Source organism: Anomaloglossus baeobatrachus, chromosome 9 (genome assembly GCF_048569485.1).
Source record: "Anomaloglossus baeobatrachus isolate aAnoBae1 chromosome 9, aAnoBae1.hap1, whole genome shotgun sequence".
Taxonomy (NCBI): Eukaryota; Metazoa; Chordata; class Amphibia; order Anura; family Aromobatidae; genus Anomaloglossus; species Anomaloglossus baeobatrachus.
This window is the reverse complement of record NC_134361.1, coordinates 38,956,792-38,976,184: the sequence shown is the minus strand read 5'-3', so window position 1 is coordinate 38,976,184 and position 19,393 is coordinate 38,956,792. Positions and strand designations below refer to the sequence as shown.

Below are 19,393 nucleotides of genomic sequence, written 5' to 3'. Positions count from 1 at the left end.
ACAGACAGGGAAAGAGACAGACAAGTAAAGAGATGGGGAACGAGACAGACGGGGAACGAGACAGATGGGGAACGAGACAGAGACAAGGAGAGAGACAGAGTTAAGGAAAGAGACAGATGGGGAAAGAGACAGACGTGGAAAGAGACAGACGTGGAAAGAGACAGACGTGGAAAGAGACAGACGTGGAAAGAGACAGACGTGGAAAGAGACAGACGTGGAAAGAGACAGACGTGGAAAGAGACAGACCTGGAAAGAGAGAGACTGGGAAAGAGACAGACGTTAAAAAAGACAGCCGGGGAAAGAGACAGATGGGGAAAGACACAGACTGGGAAAGAGAGAGAGGCAAGGAAAAAGACAGACGAGGAAAGAGACAGATGGGGAAAGAGACAGACGGGGAAAGACAGACGGGGAAAGAAACAGAGACAAGGAAAGAGATAGATATAAGGAAAGAGTCAAAGATAAGGAAAGAGACAGATGGGAAAAGACACAGACAGGAAAGAGCTAGACATGGAAAGAGACAGACATGGAAAGAGACAGACAGGGAAAAAGACAGATGGGGAAAGCGACAGACGGGGAAAGCGACAGACGGGGAAAGCGACAGACGGAGAAAGAGACAGATGGGGAAAGAGACAGAGGGGGAAAGAGCTAGACATGGAAAGAGACAGACGTGGAAAGAGACAGACAGGGAAAAAGACAGACGTGGAAAGAGACAGACAGGGAAAAAGACAGATGGGGAAAGCGACAGACGGGGAAAGCGACAGACGGGGAAAGCGACAGACGGGGAAAGCGACAGACGGGGAAAGCGACAGACGGGGAAAGCGACAGACGGGGAAAGCGACAAACGGGGAAAGAGACAGACGGGGAACGAGACAGATGGGGAAAGAGACAGAGACAAGGAGAGAGACAGAGTTAAGGAAAGAGACAGATGGGGAAAGAGACAGACGTGGAAAGAGACAGACGTGGAAAGAGACAGACGTGGAAAGAGACAGACGTGGAAAGAGACAGACGTGGAAAGAGACAGACGTGGAAAGAGACAGACGTGGAAAGAGACAGACGTGGAAAGAGACAGATGGGGAAAGAGACAGACGTGGAAAGAGACAGACGTGGAAAGAGACAGACGTGGAAAGAGACAGACGTGGAAAGAGACAGACGTGGAAAGAGAGAGACTGGGAAAGAGACAGACGTTAAAAAAGACAGCCGGGGAAAGAGACAGATGGGGAAAGACACAGACTGGGAAAGAGAGAGAGAGGCAAGGAAAAAGACAGACGAGGAAAGAGACAGATGGGGAAAGAGACAGACGGGGAAAGACAGACGGGGAAAGAAACAGAGACAAGGAAAGAGATAGATATAAGGAAAGAGACAAAGATAAGGAAAGAGACAGATGGGAAAAGACACAGACAGGAAAGAGCTAGACATGGAAAGAGACAGACATGGAAAGAGACAGACAGGGAAAAAGACAGACGGGGAAAGCGACAGACGGGGAAAGCGACAGACGGGGAAAGCGACAGACGGGGAAAGCGACAGACGGAGAAAGAGACAGATGGGGAAAGAGACAGATGGGGAAAGAGCTAGACATGGAAAGAGACAGACGTGGAAAGAGACAGACGTGGAAAGAGACAGACGTGGAAAGAGACAGACGTGGAAAGAGACAGACGTGGAAAGAGACAGACCTGGAAAGAGAGAGACTGGGAAAGAGACAGACGTTAAAAAAGACAGCCGGGGAAAGAGACAGATGGGGAAAGACACAGACTGGGAAAGAGAGAGAGGCAAGGAAAAAGACAGACGAGGAAAGAGACAGATGGGGAAAGAGACAGACGGGGAAAGACAGACGGGGAAAGAAACAGAGACAAGGAAAGAGATAGATATAAGGAAAGAGACAAAGATAAGGAAAGAGACAGATGGGAAAAGACACAGACAGGAAAGAGCTAGACATGGAAAGAGACAGACATGGAAAGAGACAGACATGGAAAGAGACAGACAGGGAAAAAGACAGACGGGGAAAGCGACAGACGGGGAAAGCGACAGACGGGGAAAGCGACAGACGGGGAAAGCGACAAACGGGGAAAGAGACAGATGGGGAAAGAGACAGATGGGGAAAGAGCTAGACATGGAAAGAGACAGACGTGGAAAGAGACAGACAGGGAAAAAGACAGACGGGGAAAGCGACAGACGGGGAAAGCGACAGACGGGGAAAGCGACAGACGGGGAAAGCGACAGACGGGGAAAGCGACAGACGGGGAAAGCGACAGAGACAGATGGGGAAAGAGACAGACGTGGAAAGAGACAGACGTGGAAAGAGATAGACGGGGAAAGAGACAGACCTGGAACGAGAAAGACGGGGAAAGAAACAGACAGGGAAAGAGACAGACCTGGAACGAGACAGACCTGGAACGAGACAGACCTGGAACGAGACAGACCTGGAACAAGACAGACCTGGAACGAGACAGACCTGGAACGAGACAGACCTGGAACGAGACAGACCTGGAACGAGACAGACGGGGAAAGAGAGAGACAGGGAAAGAGACAGACTTGTAATGAGACAGACCTAGAACGATACAGACCTGGAATGAGAGACAGGGAACGAGACTGACAGAGAGAGAGAGACAGACAGACACAGAGATAGAGAGAGACAGACACAGAGATAGAGAGAGAGACTGATACAGACAGACAGAGACAGACATCAGACACAGACAGAGACTGGGAGAGAGACAGTTACTATCCTGGGTACTACAGCTAGTTGCATATAAATGTCATAATAGCAAGGAACATGCCCATGTGCATAAAGGGCATATATAATTCAAAAAATGGCAAAAGCCTGATAATACAACAGACATAACAATAGAAAAAGGAAGAAATGGGGTCAACTACACTACCAAAAATCACTATATATAAATGGTAACGTGCACCACAAAAAGGGGACTATATAAGAACAAGAAAGGAATTGTGTCAAAGGGGCACCATGACCTAATGAATAACCATATGATTGCCTGCATAAATATATCAAAAGGACTTTATTACAACATCAAGATTAAAAAAGACCTAAAAACACACAAAAGTGATATGTGCAGTCAAAGCTACCCGGAATCCTCTCCATAACATATTCAAATAAATATGATACATGTTCATATAAATATATGGTACATGAAACACCTGATAGGACATAGGTATAAATGACCAACGTCCATAAACAGAGAAGAGAGGCTGGCTGCTGACCTCTCTTCTCTATTTTATGGACGTTGGTTATTTATACCTACAGGGGGTACTGAAATTATTCAGACCTCTTTAAATTTTTCACTCTTTGTTTCACTGCAGCCATTTGGTAAATTAAAAAAAAGTTAATTTTCTTCTCATTATTGTACACTCTGTGCCCCATCTTGATAGAAAAAAACAAATGTTGATATTTTTGTAAATTTTTTAAACAAGAAAAACTGAAATATCACATGGGCTTAAGTATTCAGACCCTTTGCTCAGACACTCATATGTAAGTCACCTGCTGTCCATTTCCTTGTGATCCTCCTTGAGTTGGTTCTACTCCTTCATTGGAGTCCAGCTGTGTTTAATTAAACTGATAGGACTTGATTTGGATAGGTACACACCTGTCTATATAAGACCTCACAGCTCACACTGCATGTCAGAGCAAATGAGAATCATGAGGTCAAAGAAACTGTCCAAGGAGCTCAGAGACAGAATTGTGGCAAGGCACAGATCTGGCCAAGGTTACAAAAGAATTTCTGCAGTACTCAAGGTTCCTAAAAGCACAATGGCCTCCATAATACTTAAATGGAAGAAGTTTAGGACCACCAAAACTCTTCCTAGACCTGGCCGTCCAGCCAAACTGAGGAATCATGGAAGAAAAGCCTTGATGAGAGAGGTAAAGAAAAACCCCAAGATCACTATAGCTGAACTCCAGAGATGTAGTAGGGAGATGGGAGAAAGTTCCACAAAGTCAACTATCACTGCAGCCTCCACCAGTCAGGCCGTTATGGCAGAGTGGCCCGACAGAAGCCTCTGCTCAGGGCAAGACATATGAAAGCCCACATATAGTTTGCAAAAAAACCCTCTGCCTCTCTCATATGTTCTCTTATATACAGTCATTTGACTTAGTTGAAAATTGACCCTCTGTTTTTCAATAGTGCTACTATTTTTTCAAACCTTTGGTTAATCATGTCACATCTTTTTTGAGATGTGTTTCTGCCATTAATTTCTAGATAAAATGGAAAAATCTCTAAGTTTCATCTTCTGATCTGTGTTCTATGTTCTTTTTTAAATAATATATGGCTATAAGAGATTTTTAAATCATTACTTTCCAGTTTTCTTTTTATCTTACACATATTCTCAACATTTTTTGAGTTGGGGTTGTATGTAGTATAACTTATAGGTATCCCCATTATATCTTTTTAAGTAGTATCAGTCCAAACAGAACAGGACCACAATGGGGGCATTAAATACACCTCTTTTATATCTTTTACACTCTGAGTTTGTCAGCAGAGTATAGGTTGCTATTCATGGCATTCTGTATTCAGCCAACTGAGCAGCAGTAACAGACTTTGATAAATTATCTAATATGAAAATGATTTTGTAGAGTAGCTACATTCCCTTATCCTTCCATTTTCTATCACTCACTTACTCTGAATCTACTGTACCACCAGTTTTTGCAGTAGATAAGTCTCTTGTAGCTCTCTGTTGTCCATGCACACTTCTTGCAACCTTCCAGAAGGCTGTAGCAATACAGAGAAATCTAGGCACCAGACAACCTCCTTTTAGTATCTTTATTAGTGCAGAAAAATCACAACGTTTCGGTCTTGCAAGTCATGAAAAAGAAATATGCATGTCTCTTTCTATGGCTTGATAAAGGCCCTGCATGTCCGAAACGTTGTGATTTTTCTGCATCATAAAGTTACTAAAAGTAGCACGTCTGGTTCCCTGGTTCCTGAATTTCTCTCTATTGTACCATCATTGCCACAACAAAGTTGCCGTAGACATCACTATATATCCAGTTCCGTATAAAGAGCAAGATTACAAATAAGTGTCCTTACCTTAATTAATGACTCTGGCATTTCTGAGGTGCTGATCTGAAAGATATTCCCCAATAATGGCAGAGGTATAGGTCCTGGGGGCAGGTCCTTTTGTTTGACCCGACCCCACCATTTAATGAGATAAATGAGGAGAGTGACCCCAGTAGCCAGGACAAGCGTAGCTACGATATTCAGAGCCATCCCGAGCCCTGGTGATTACAGCTCAGTCTGTACTGTGTACTGTGTATTTATATTCAGGAAGGTACAGGGCGATGATTCTACATGTGATCTGTAAGAGCTCTTAGTGCTTGTGTGGCGCCCCTGAGGCTTCAGACGCCACAGGGCACGGCACCTGATTTTAGGTGCTGTGCTCATCGTGAATTCCTGGGTGAGCAGTTGAACACACCAATTGTTAGGTCACACATTGGGTCAGGGTTTAAGGCAGGTACTCCATTAATGCTGAGAAGCAGCGACCAGTGTAACTGGTGATGGAGCCTTAAGTCCCATTCACTGGCCTGAAGAGGTGGAGTCTGGCAAGAGGGAATGTGGGAGTAGTCAGTAGAAAGAGTGGGAGGAGGCAGCCTGTCAGAGGAGTGACAGTTGGGAGGAACTAGTGGAGACCAGTGTAGTCAGGAGGGGGAGATCCAGTCAGGTGTGGAGAGCAGTCGGTCTGAGGAGAAGTAGGGGGACAGCTGACAACCCCCCATTCTGTTCCAGTCAGAGCTAACTAGTGGATTTGGTGAAAGAAGGAGTGCGGTCGCTGGGGAGTAAGGCATGATTACTACCAGGACCGAGCATCGAGGGGGTGTAGAGCCCTACATTAGGGGATGCTTCAGGCTCGCCTAATAAATCTACAGGGAGAGAAGATTGCACGTTTCTTGGCCCACCATAGTGTCCGAAGCACAGCAGCAGACTCAGAGCCTGGGTATTGGTACAGAGATACAGCCCATTGAAAGGTTCGCGCTGCCTGTGAACGGTCCGGGACTTTCTATCCAAAAAGTCAAACGGGCCCTCTAAAGCTACAGGCTACGGGGACCTACTTGTAACAAAGAGGTGCACGAGAGCAGCATTCACCGGGTCACAACCGACACTGGGATCCGAGGAGTTTGGGTTCATCTGGAGCCCATCGTGGTGGACACTGGCACTCTGCGGGCATAAATGAACAGTAAGTAAAACATCTTGACTGCAAGCCCCGTGTCGTCTGTTTTGTCCTGCACCTCATCATCAAACACCATAGACTTTGCCAAGCACCAAAGGTTGCCCTGGGGTACCCGCTCCACCTGTGAGGAGCAAGAAACACCTCAGCTGCCATAACATCAGCCCCGGAGGTCCCTTCCAGCAGCTGCGGCTCCATAACTGCAAATTCCCACAGGTGAGGTCATGAATTTTATATAAACTTTATTACCATCACCCCCGTACCGCCATTTTAAGTGACTCCACCAGGGTCACGGAGTCGGGCCGCGCCACTGCTGACTACCCCGGACTAGTCTGGCCCGACACCAAGTCACCCAAGGCCCTGGGGCGGGTGAGTCACTTACTCCATGCTGACTCAACCTGGCGTGATGTCAGGGATAGGGACAGGAATTCCGGTTCTTTCTGGTGCGCAGAATCGTTTGGCTCCAATCACCAAAGAGAGCTGAAGCTGAGCTGATTCTTTTGGATGCCAAATGTATCCACATTAAGCATGCTTTCACAAGCATTATGGAGCAATCACTCCAGTACGATGCAGTGAATACCCGGGGTGTTGATCGCATAGTAATTTTACCCCCAATGAGAGTCAATCAGAGACTGCAAGTAGCTCTCAAAGGGATCCCGAATCCCAACATTCACAGATAAGAGATGGCTCTTTGTGCTGCATTGGTTACAAAACATTTGTCACTAGGTCAAGTGCTATAATTATTGAGACATGATACCCACTCCTCTCACAGAAGTTACCCCGATGGGGAAAATCGCAGCTGTATTCTCCTGCCACCCTGCTCATTGGATACTAACCAGAATTGCTGATTACTGAGGACTTAATTAAAAATCAAATAAAACCTTGAGGCGTCCAAAATATACCCATGTATCCCAAACAAAATATGAGTGCTATGGGTTTATGGTTTGTAGCAGAAAACTCCAGAAGAAGTGGGAAGAGAGTGAAGGTCCATTCATCATATACAGTAGTATTCAGCCCATGTACTGGGGGAAACAGACAGAAAGAGTCCCTTGTGCAAGGACAATACACTGTATGATCCCTTTGCATCTCATCATAATGCACAATTCCACCTGCTTTGGAGGTGGTAGTGGCCCGCTAGCCTCATAGACCCGGTTGCACAAATGATATGTTCACCCCTGAGCCCATGTTAACATGTCACTGTATAGTGGTATCACCCCTTCAATATGGTTGAAAGGAACTGCAACTTTAAAAGACTATGCTCCTCTGTTGTTCTTCATATTATGGACTGGCTTGTTCACTTTCCACTCTGGATTGTAAACATGGATTAACCCAGTCCAAACGTGCGGGAAAGAGAGAAAGAGTAGAAGAAGAGTTTGAGAGGGAACAGGGGAAGTCCGGTTGCCTGAGAGTGGGGTAGAGGAGACATTGTCCCGTGCTCCATTCCAGAGCAGCGGTTTGGGACAAAGTGTGGTGCCGGCTGCAAGAAATACCATGAGGGTAGGCCTGGGCTATAGGTCGTTTGTTTAAATGTAATAAGATTATCTGTGTGTGTAAATAATTAAAATATAGATGTCGTTGCATAATTATGTGACCTGACAATCTGACTTGGCAGGGATCGCTGGAGCATCGCTACATGGTCGCTGGTGTGCTGTCAATCAGGCAGATCTCCACAGCGATCAGAGAACAGCCACCAGCGACCCGTGTAACGATGCTGTGCTTGGTAACCATAGTACACATCGGGTTACTAAGCAAAGCGCTTTGCTTATAGTTACCCGATGTGTACCTTGGCTACGTGTGCAGGGAGCAGGGAGCCGGCCGCTAGAAGCTGCGGATGCTGGTAACCAAGGTAAATATCGGGTAACCAAGAAAAGCACTTTGCTTGGTTACCCGATGTGTACCTTGGTTACCAGCGTCTGCAGAAGCCGGCTCCCTGCTCCCTGCACATTCAGATCGTTTCTCTTTCGCTGACAAACACAGCGATGTGTGCTTCACAGCGGGAGAGCAATGACCAAAAAATGGTCCAGGACATTCAGCAACGACAGGCAACCTCACAGCAGGGACCAAGTCATTGCTGGATGTCACACACAGCAACATCACTAGCAACATCGCTGTTACGTCACAAAAACCATGACTCAGCAGCAATGTCGCTAGCGATGTCGCTTAGTGAGACGTGGCCTTAAGATGTGCGTACAGGAATGTGTTAACTAGATAATCAATCCAGAATGAACAATGAACAAAGAGCTATTTAGAATATACTAAGAGAATCTGTAATCATTTAGTTCTCCCCATGTGAGATCTGGAATGTGAGATGTGGGAGGTTGACTCCTCATTCTTCCTCAGCAACAAAGAAGTATTCAGTAGATGATTCGAGCTGGTATTAGGAAGCCAGAAACAGGCTGATGACGTACTATATGAACATTGCTGGTAATCTCTGACCAATCAGGGACAATGTTGAACTGAATAACTGTGTGTATTTTATAATATACGGATCAGAAGACCATTGAGCTTCTCCCGAACAGAGACACATCTCTGTGTGGTTATTGCTCCTTGTTCTGCCATATATGGCAGCCTGATAATAGTCTTTCATTGCAATTTCTGTTACAACCCCTAGAGGTCATTGTTATTCTATGATTTCATGAGTTTCCCTTTAAGCTAAATGTATTCTGGGTAAGAAACTCCCCCCTCTGAGCTGAGAAGAAGCCTGCAGCCATTTTCTCCTTGGATTTGTTAGGAAAAGACCTGCTGATTCACCTCTCTGTACATTCACACCCTGCCTAGTGTAATCCGGTGAGCAAAGCAAATTACATGTGTTAGTGATAGAATCTTAGATGAAGACTGAGTAGTAAATGCATTGTACTCCTACACCTTAGTGTCATCCCTGCCTTGTTTGTATAGATAAGATTTTCTATGTATTGCAGCTGCAGGGACCTTTCACCTAGATTCTCATTACAACTGTACCTCATATACTGTTATGCTATGTTAACTCTGTATTAACATTGTACTGACTGTAATCATTTTCTTGTTATAGTTTTTACCCGTATTCCGTATTCCATACCATATTCGACTGTAGCTTGGATATTCCTATATTCCCAGGAGCAAGTAGGTGTCGTCTTGACTAGACCATGAGCCTGTACCATTGTGCACACTCGGTATGGCGTAGCACAGACCTCCATGACCAGGGTGCGGGAGCCACACGGCTTGAGTAGCGAAGGCCAGTCAGATTACTTTTGCAGTGTAGTTGCTAATCTATCTTAACTGCTGAGTTTGTGGTTGCAATAGTTTGTGTAATATTTGGGGCGACAGTTAGGTGTTTTGTGTGACAAAGTCTACCTGTTGTTAATGTAACTTCCCCTGTTCACTTGCATAATGTTACATTCCTGTCTGGTAATAAACCTACCCTTGGTTCTACAAAGTCGAGTTGAGTATCATAGTTGAATTCTGACCAGTGGTGGTTTTCTAAGCCTACGCTACAACTAATCATCCAAAAAATAAACTTAACCCTTTATCTGTCTAAAGGCTGCTTTACACGTTTCAATTACATATGCGATCGCACACGCCCCCATCATATATGCGGCATGGGAAAATTGTTGCCCGTGTCGCACAAACGATTAACACCCGTCACACGTACTTACCTTCCAAAGGACCTTGCTGTGGGCGGCGAACATCCACTTCCTGAAGGGGGAGGGACGTTCGGCGTCACAGCGACGTCACACAGCGGCCGGCCAATAGAAGCGGAGGGGCGGAGATGAGCGGGACATAAACATCCCACCCACCTCCTTCCTTCCGCATTGCCGACGGGACGCAGGTAAGCTGTTTTCATCGTTCTGTGTGTCACACGGAGCGACGTGTGCTGCCTCGGGAACATTGAACAACCGGATGTTCAATTTTTAGAAATTGATCGTTTTTACGCACAATCATGGTCGCACGTAGTGTCACACACTACAATATCACTAACGATGCCGGATGTGCGTCACTTACGACGTGACCCTGCCGGCACATCGTTAGATATATTGTAGCGTGTAAAGCCCGCTTAAGTTGCACTCCCCGATACTATTTCTACAGCTTAAATGAAACCTACCAGGTCCTCTGTACATACCGAAAACTATCGGGAAACCCTACCAGGGCCATTAAGGGAAAATTGGAGAATTTGTTACAGGATGGATTAGTGGAGGGAATTTTCACTAAAAGGCAAAAAGGATATTATAATGCTGAACATGCTAAAACACCACTCTTCCATGCACTCCCCAAGACACAATTCCCTCCACCATTTAGACCTATAGTGGCTAGTATAGATTCTCTTTTGGAGCACATGGGAGAATGGTTGGATCAACATTTACAACCTTTGGTACGTTTGTCACCTAGTCATATTAAGGACAGCAAGCATGACCTACAATGTATGGATACATTTGTTTTGTAGTAAAAGTTTGTATGGGTAAAATTCGATATAAGATCATTGTATTCTCCCATTCCCCAAAATCTAGCCCTTAGAACCCTGGAAAAACAACTTAAAGTGTATTCTAATTATTCTGATGGTCTGTGCAACTACATATTGGAAGTGACGTCATTTTTATTACAGAATAATTATTTCACATTTATTTACAGTACTATGTCCAATGCCAGGGATGTTCTATGGGAGGTAAATTCTCCCCATCCCTGGCAAATTTATATATGGACTAGTATGAGTCGGAATATATTTATTCTGTTCATAATGAATTTTCTAGACATCTATAATTATACCAGTGTTTTATAGATGATGTCCTGATTATCTGGAAGGGTCCAGAAGTGACAATTACAGGTTTCATAGATTATCTGAATCTCAATGAATATAATCTTTTTTTCTCATATACAGTGGAACCTCGGTTTCCGAGTAACCTGGTTTGCGAGTGTGCCGCCCCCATGGAAGCAGCCGAGCTGCTCAGATCCGGGTTCGCTGTGGCTCGAGGGTCTCCGGACCCGGGGTCGTGCGGCAACTCAAATGAAAGGGGAATATGTACAGGGGAATTTAGATATAGTTCATGACGCCACCCGTGGTGTACGGTAATTGGGAGTACCGCCACGGGTAGGGGGGAATGCCCCGGGACTCGGTGTGGGATGCCATGGGATGCAGGGGTCACTCTCATACTCACTCAGTCCATAAGCAGACGCTGACAATCGGGTAAACCAATTCTCTTAGTAGCTGAGGGGAGCTCATCCAGGTCCCGACCCCTATAGTGTTGCCTGGTAATCCGTGACCTGCCTCCTGGCACTAAGTTTAACTTCAACGTGGTCGCCCAGTAGTCTGAAACTTGCCCGGGCTCACGCTTGGGATTTTCTGGACCGTTTTGGCTTGGAAAGTCCTATCCCCCTCGTTACACTAAAGCCCTGATTCTGGAGTGGGTGGGAGATCATAAAGGCTCCGTTCTCCTCAGGTGAATTGTCGGGTTGCTTGAAGCTTCTCCCCGACCTAGGGTCCGTGTACCCCGCCGTACCTTCGGTCCCGGACCGGTGACAGTGCTAGCCTGCTGGTCGTCCTCCTTGACAGGTGCAGGCACCTTGCCACAATCCCATGCGACTGGGGGTCTGACTCCTCTAGGTCCAGACCACCGTCTGCAACCTAGACAGTTTCTCTTGGGAGCCACTACTCCCAGCCTCCTCTGAGCTCCTCACAGCTCGAGGGGGTCCTCAATCCTCACTAACTCACTGACTACAATCCTCACCTCCCTTCTCTGACCCCCCAGGTGGGCGACTCTATTCCACTCAAGCCGCCCACTGGTGTGTCTGGTGGGTGTGGTGCAGGGTGTCTCTAGGATTTGATTTGCTGTTGGAGGCAACACTATTAAGATAGGGACCCAGAACCAAGAGGGAGGTGGAATACTGCATGGGAGGGTAGGTTGTGCAGTACCCTGTGACGACCTGATAGTCCAGGGGTGTCACACGAGTATTTCGCTATGCGAGCACTGCTTGCTGTAAATTTGTAACTCAGTTTACAAGCAAGCTTTGCTGTACGAGCAAATACTCACCACACACACTTCCGGTTCCGTACTTTAACTGCGCTCTGACCCGCTCTTGCTTTCTGCACAAACACGCACAAACACACACAAACACATTATGCTCACTGTTACGAACCGGCGCCGCCATAGCCGCAAGCAGCCTGCTGCGGTTCCTGTTGCGCCCAGGCGCCGGCTGCCGTTCTTTGCCGTGTCTCAGGTCGTCCAGTTGGCTGCTCCTATCACCACGTCTAAATGTGGAAAAGCGGCTTGTGCGCATGCACGCGCCGATTTACCCCAGCCAGAGTCTAAGCCTGGTGTTTTGCCTAGTGAGCATGTTCAGCCTGATTGTGTCATTTCTGAGACTAAGTCCGCAGTTCAGGCTACTGAGCATGCTCCCACAACTAATCCGAACAGCCTCTTTGCACAAGTACTTGGACTTCGTGCTGTGTCTAAGTTCTGGGATGTGCCTACTGAGCATGCTCAGGCAGATAGTCTGATTTCTGAGTCTGTTGTTCAGGCTACTGAGCATGTTCAGGCACCTAGTGCATCAGAGGCTAGGTCCGGTAAGGACCTCACTGAGCATGTCCGTGAGGTGGCAGGCCCTGATAGGGCAGAGGGTGTCAGGTGTCCTGATGACATGGCCACTCCGGACTGGCTCTCAGAGGCCCGCCCCTATGATCTGGCACCTCACCATTGGTCGTCAGACGATGACTGGTGAAGTGTTTGGGGCGTGGCTGCCATGAGGTCATCAGTGACGTGGGGGTTCCGGATAGGCTGCTGGTGACGTCGCTGATGATATGGCACTCTGCTATTGGATGAAGGAAAGAAAAATTCTTCAGCTCACCTGTTGCCCGGACATGAAAAACTCGCCCCCATGGGACAACCGGCTATCTGGAGATAAAATGTACCATTGAACTGAAAAAAATTGTGGGTCAGCAAAAACCCCGTTGTCATCAAAATGAATTCCTTGAGGACGTCATCAAATAAGCTATATTTGTTCAGGTGGAAATATAAAGCTTGCAAGGCTTCCTTGTGCGGTATGCTAGGGTATAATGAGACAACATCACTCATTATCCAGAAGGAACCGCTTGTCCAAGACATCTTTTCCAAGTCCTGTAATAGACTCTTCGTATCCCTACTGTGACCAATAGTACGCTTCATAAGGGGTTGAATATAATGATCCAGCCAGTCACTCAAATTGCTGGTCAAAGACCCTGTGCTAGCTACTATGGGCCTCAATGGGGGAGGAAAAGTGCCTTTATGGACCTTGGGAAGGCCTTGAAAAATGGGACATACAGGGGAGTCAACAAAGATATTCATGAACCTTTGCATTAAACACTCCCCATGCCCATGTGTGTGGATTCACTGATTATCATTTGACATAATATATGGGTGCCTGTTATAGAAGTTATAATTCAGGGATTAATACAGCATGTGCTCCCTTATTCGATTTTTATATGTGCCCCTCCCCCCCCCTTTTTTTTTTTTATTTTTTTTTTTATTCCCCCCCATATAATCAATGTGTACATACACCCTTATGGTCTTTTTTGCCATCAAGAAAAAAGGAACATATTGATGATATTAGGCATATTTTTTGGAGGAGTCACCTTCATATATTTGACACACAGGTACTGCTGGCAATTTCAGAATATATATATAAAAAAACATACACATTTTTTTTTTTCCTATCTCTGCTATTCCTACACACATGGGCTTGTGTTTACAGCTTCACTCTAATCCTAAGCCAGCTCCTTAAACGCAATTATTATTATCATTGATAGGAGAATGAATGCTTTGGGGGTTACCATCCATCACTTATCATTTATTATGCACCATGGATTATAACCATTTATTGCGGTGTTTGATTTAATTTGTTTTGTTTTGTTTTATCTGCATACATGGTGATGTCCACCTGTTTTCTCATGCAATTACCACCGCCCCTCCCCTCCGCCCATTCCGGGGGCCAGTCTATTTTAGTAACGTTCTGTTATACAGTTAGGTCCAGAAATATTTGGACAGTGACACAATTTTCGCGAGTTGGGCTCTGCATGCCACCACATTGGATTTGAAATGAAACCTCTACAACAGAATTCAAGTGCAGATTGTAACGTTTAATTTGAAGGTTTGAACAAAAATATCTGATAGAAATTGTAGGAATTGTACACATTTCTTTACAAACACTCCACATTTTAGGAGGTCAAAAGTAATTGGACAAATAAACCAAACCCAAACAAAATATTTTTTTTTTCAATATTTTGTTGCGAATCCTTTGGAGGCAATCACTGCCTTAAGTCTGGAACCCATGGACATCACCAAACGCTGGGTTTCCTCCTTCTTAATGCTTTGCCAGGCCTTTACAGCCGCAGCCTTCAGGTCTTGCTTGTTTGTGGGTCTTTCCGTCTTAAGTCTGGATTTGAGCAAGTGAAATGCATGCTCAATTGGGTTAAGATCTGGTGATTGACTTGGCCATTGCAGAATGTTCCACTTTTTTGCACTCATGAACTCCTGGGTAGCTTTGGCTGTATGCTTGGGGTCATTGTCCATCTGTACTATGAAGCGCCGTCCGATAAACTTTGCGGCATTTGGCTGAATCTGGGCTGAAAGTATATCCCGGTACACTTCAGAATTCATCCGGCTACTCTTGTCTGCTGTTATGTCATCAATAAACACAAGTGATCCAGTGCCATTGAAAGCCATGCATGCCCATGCCATCACGTTGCCTCCACCATGTTTTACAGAGGATGTGGTGTGCCTTGGATCATGTGCCGTTCCCTTTCTTCTCCAAACTTTTTTCTTCCCATCATTCTGGTACAGGTTGATCTTGGTCTCATCTGTCCATAGAATACTTTTCCAGAACTGAGCTGGCTTCATGAGGTGTTTTTCAGCAAATTTAACTCTGGCCTGTCTATTTTTGGAATTGATGAATGGTTTGCATCTAGATGTGAACCCTTTGTATTTACTTTCATGGAGTCTTCTCTTTACTGTTGACTTAGAGACAGATACACCTACTTCACTGAGAGTGTTCTGGACTTCAGTTGATGTTGTGAATGGGTTCTTCTTCACCAAAGAAAGTATGCGGCGATCATCCACCACTGTTGTCATCCGTGGACGCCCAGGCCTTTTTGAGTTCCCAAGCTCACCAGTCAATTCCTTTTTTCTCAGAATGTACCCGACTGTTGATTTTGCTACTCCAAGCATGTCTGCTATCTCTCTGATGGATTTTTTCTTTTTTTTCAGCCTCAGGATGTTCTGCTTCACCTCAATTGAGAGTTCCTTAGACCGCATGTTGTCTGGTCACAGCAACAGCTTCCAAATGCAAAACCACACACCTGTAATCAACCCCAGACCTTTTAACTACTTCATTGATTACAGGTTAACGAGGGAGACGCCTTCAGAGTTAACTGCAGCCCTTAGAGTCCCTTGTCCAATTACTTTTGGTCCCTTGAAAAAGAGGAGGCTATGCATTACAGAGCTATGATTCCTAAACCCTTTCTCCGATTTGGATGTGAAAACTCTCATATTGCAGCTGGGAGTGTGCACTTTCAGCCCATATTATATATATAATTGTATTTCTGAACATGTTTTTGTAAACAGCTAAAATAACAAAACTTGTGTCACTGTCCAAATATTTCTGGACCTAACTGTACATGGAATACTTATGATTAAGGACTCTAGTTGTTTTTATGGTGTAGTCCGAAACGCGTAAAGTTTCCATGTAAAGATTCATACTCGGCCTTCACGATGTTTTTAATATTTCTAATAAAGACTTTGGAGATTTTATCTTAAAAGGAGAATCAGTGCCGGATCATTTTTCCTATTTCCTTCACTCTGCTATTGGACTTGGTGGTTCTACTCTGGGTTTGGGGCGGATCTAGGTTATAAAAGGGGCTGGAGACAACATGGAGGTGCGCAGTCTTCACTCATAGTCACTTAGAATTCATGGTGGCATAAGCCTTGTTGGAAGCGGTAGGTAGGGCTAGGCGAACGGTGCCTGTCACACCAAGATTTGTGGCTCAGCACATGAGGATCAGGCGCCGTGCTTCCTTGCTACCGTTCCTGTTGTGCTATAGCAGTCCAGTGGCGTTAACTGGGCAGCGGCTGCTGCGTCACCTGTCCAGTTGTGCCTCCTACGCATACGGACAGCATACCTGTTGCGTCACCTGTCCGAGAGTGCCCTCTACGCACACGGACAACGCACCTGTTGCACCACCTGTTTGGTTGTGCCTCTTCCGCGCTCGGACAGCATACCTCAGCACCCCTGTGGAGTTAACAGGGTGTTCCAGGATTGGGTGTGTGAACCTATTATCCTCCTTCGCTTCCCAGTCAACGCTACTGGTGTGATCCCTTGGCCTGACGTGCCCTCTACACATGTGGCCATTCGAGTAGTCACCAGAAACGCTAATCAAAGGACCGCTCGGCCTGTCGTGTCTGACACACGTTGCCGACAGGGCGCTGTCGCAGCGGTCTTCTCGGTCAACGCTACCTGGTCACCATCCTGCCTGACGTGTTCCCTGCACACGTGGTCGGGGTTGCGCCAATTCCACCGAAACGCTAACTGGGTTGCCGTCCGGTCTGACGTGTCACTACACACGTGACCGGTTCCCTGGGTTATCTCAGAGCCATCAAGCTCTATAGTCTCCGCCTAACCCATAGGGTGCCAACAGCTCCATTACCATCTGGAGCACGGTGGGCCCCGACTGGCGATTGGGATATATACCCCCTGGTCCTAATCTGCTGGTTCCCCATAACACTCACCTTGCCTTCCGTTCCGTCGCTGGCCTCCTGGTTTTTGTAGGTCGCCGGTACAGGATGTGTATCTGGTAACCAAGGGACAGTTCAGTAAGCTTCGCCTTGGCAGCCATGTCCTCCTCAGTCTCACTGGCTCACCCGACCATCTGCAGCTACTCCCGATCCACACAAGTATGGTTCCCTTCAGTCTGCCAGCTTCTATGAGTCCATGATGTCCTGGTATTCTCTCTCTTTCAGTGTCTCTGGACAGATGTTCTGCTTGGTCGGTCCCCCCTGGGGGAAATATTCACAGACCCCCCATCCAGGGAGCTGTTGTTAGAGCTCTGTCTCGGGCTGAAATCTGTGTCTGTCATGATTTCCTGTCTGCTGCTACTCTTTACTTTTAGTGCCCTCTCCCTTTAGATGACACACTCTCCCCGGGAAGTTGCCCTCTGCCATGGTAACCACCTTTGCCCTGACTTCAGTATGACTGCACCTGGTTTTCTGTTTGTGTAACTTGATATGAAGACAGCATGTTGTGTAAAGCTCCAGACACCAGATATTAACTCCTTCTTACCTGGATCAGTACAGCACTCTAAATCAGATGCAATACTCTGTGGCGGCTGAGGCCTCAGGGGCGCCACACTAGTGTCACCTGAATGAACCGTCCCTTGGTGGTCAGTGAAGACAGGTTGCAGATCCCTAGGATGAACCATACTTCATATTGCTACATCAATTCTGCAGGGCTACGGGTCGACTAGGTTATCCCCAGGCTAACCCCATCTGAATGGGATACAAGGTGGAACTGAGTCCCCAAGTCGCTTCATGCCAAGGGGACCCATATTACACTACGAGCGCAGAGGAGAAAGGTCTTACATGGTCACGGACATTGGTGGTTGCTCCTTGCTTACCCAGGATCGGCTGGGGCCCAGCACGGCAGGTGATTGGTACCCCGAGGGCAGCCTTCTAAAGAACTGTGAGTAAAAGACATGACAGGAACCCCAAATACCACTGGCCTGGCGACGAGTAAACACACCCTTGGCCCCGTGAAGCGCTACACTAGCACTTTAAAGGTGACAGCACTGGAACATGTACCACCTCTAGTGAGAGGTAGAGTTAGAATGCGGATGCTGTATAATGAGGAAGCAAGGTGGACTCTAAGGCTATGTGCCCACGCTGCGGAAAATGCGTGGATTTTGCCGCGGATTTCTCTCGGAAAAGCCGCAGATTTCCCGAAAATCTGCAGCACAGCTACTCCCCCGCCATTTCTATGGCATTTGGGAAATGCTGTGTCCACGCTGCGGATTTTTCCGCAGCGGAAATCGTGCGGATTTTCGTCCGGAAAAATCTGCAACATGTCAATTATTGTTGCAGATTTTCTTTCGGATTTTGGCTTTAAAATTGGGGGGAAAAAAAAAAATCCGCACCAAAATCCACATCAAATCCGAGTCAATTCCGCGGCAAATCCGCACCTATGAAAAGGTGCGGATTTTGCGGGAAAGCTGCGGATTTTGATGCAGAAAATTCCGCAGCTACATTCTCCCGTGGACACATAGCCTAAAACTGGGGACTAGAGTCCCAGATGGTAGGAACATCAAAACTGACCTAATGTATCTCTACTGATTTTTTTTTTGCTCAAAGTGTTGAATAGAAATAATCTAATTGAGAATATAGCTGTACTATGCTTTTCCACTGATAGATAATGGGTTTATTAATATTTGAATAGGAATAGAGTGAAGTACCGTATTTTTCGCTTTATAAGACGCACTTTTCCTCCCCAAATTTTGGGAGGAAAATGGGGGGTGCGTCTTATAAAGTGGTAGCGGGGGGGGGGGGTCCTGTCTGAGGCGATCGGGCGGCCGGGTGCCTGTGGCTGCATGCAAGCGGCCGGGTACCTGTACTTGCGTGCAGCGGCAGCCGGGTACCCGTGGCTGTGTGCGGGCGGCAGCGGGTGCTGTGTGGGGTCGGCAGCCAGGTACCTGTGCTTGCATGCGGTGGCAGACGGGTACCCATGGCTGTGTGCGGGCGGCAGCCGGGTGCTGTGTGCGAGCGGCAGTCGGGTGCCCGTGCGGGCAGCAGCCGGCTGCCGCCCTCACACAGGTACCCGGCTGCCGCCCTCACACAGTCACCCAGCTGCCGCCCGCACACAGCCATGGGTACCCGGCTGCCACCGCACGCAAGCACAGGTACCCGGCGGCTTGTACGCAGGGTGGGCGGGCAGCCTGCTGGCTGCCACTCTGTGCATGTGGGGCGGGCGGCTGTGCAGCTTACCAGTTGTCCGCGGTCCCACTTTCAAATGATGGCGCCGGTGGAGCTCTTGGACGAGAGCTCCATCTGCGCACGCGCTGCTCCGGGAGTCAGCGCGTGCGCAGATGGAGCCCTTGGATGAGAGCTCCATCTGCGCATGCGTCGCTCCGGGCGCCATTGACTCGCCCACCCCAGGGCTATGGGACACCCGGTGCCGGACCGGACTAGTCCGGTGGTAGTCAGTGGTGGCTGGGCCCGGCTCCGTGGCCCTGGTGGGT

The 19,393-nt window shown here is 47.2% G+C and overlaps 1 protein-coding gene across 1 annotated transcript in view; it reads right to left on the bottom strand.

Annotated features, from left to right (window-relative positions):
- LOC142251084 (cytochrome P450 2H2-like) overlaps positions 1-5,216 on the bottom strand; it is a 78,086-nt gene extending 72,870 nt beyond the window's left edge. The window contains exon 1 of the mRNA XM_075323594.1: positions 5,037-5,216. Coding sequence (XP_075179709.1) covers positions 5,037-5,216 — 180 coding nt within the window. The remainder of the gene's footprint in view (positions 1-5,036) is intronic.
- Positions 5,217-19,393: the final 14,177 nt, after the last annotated feature.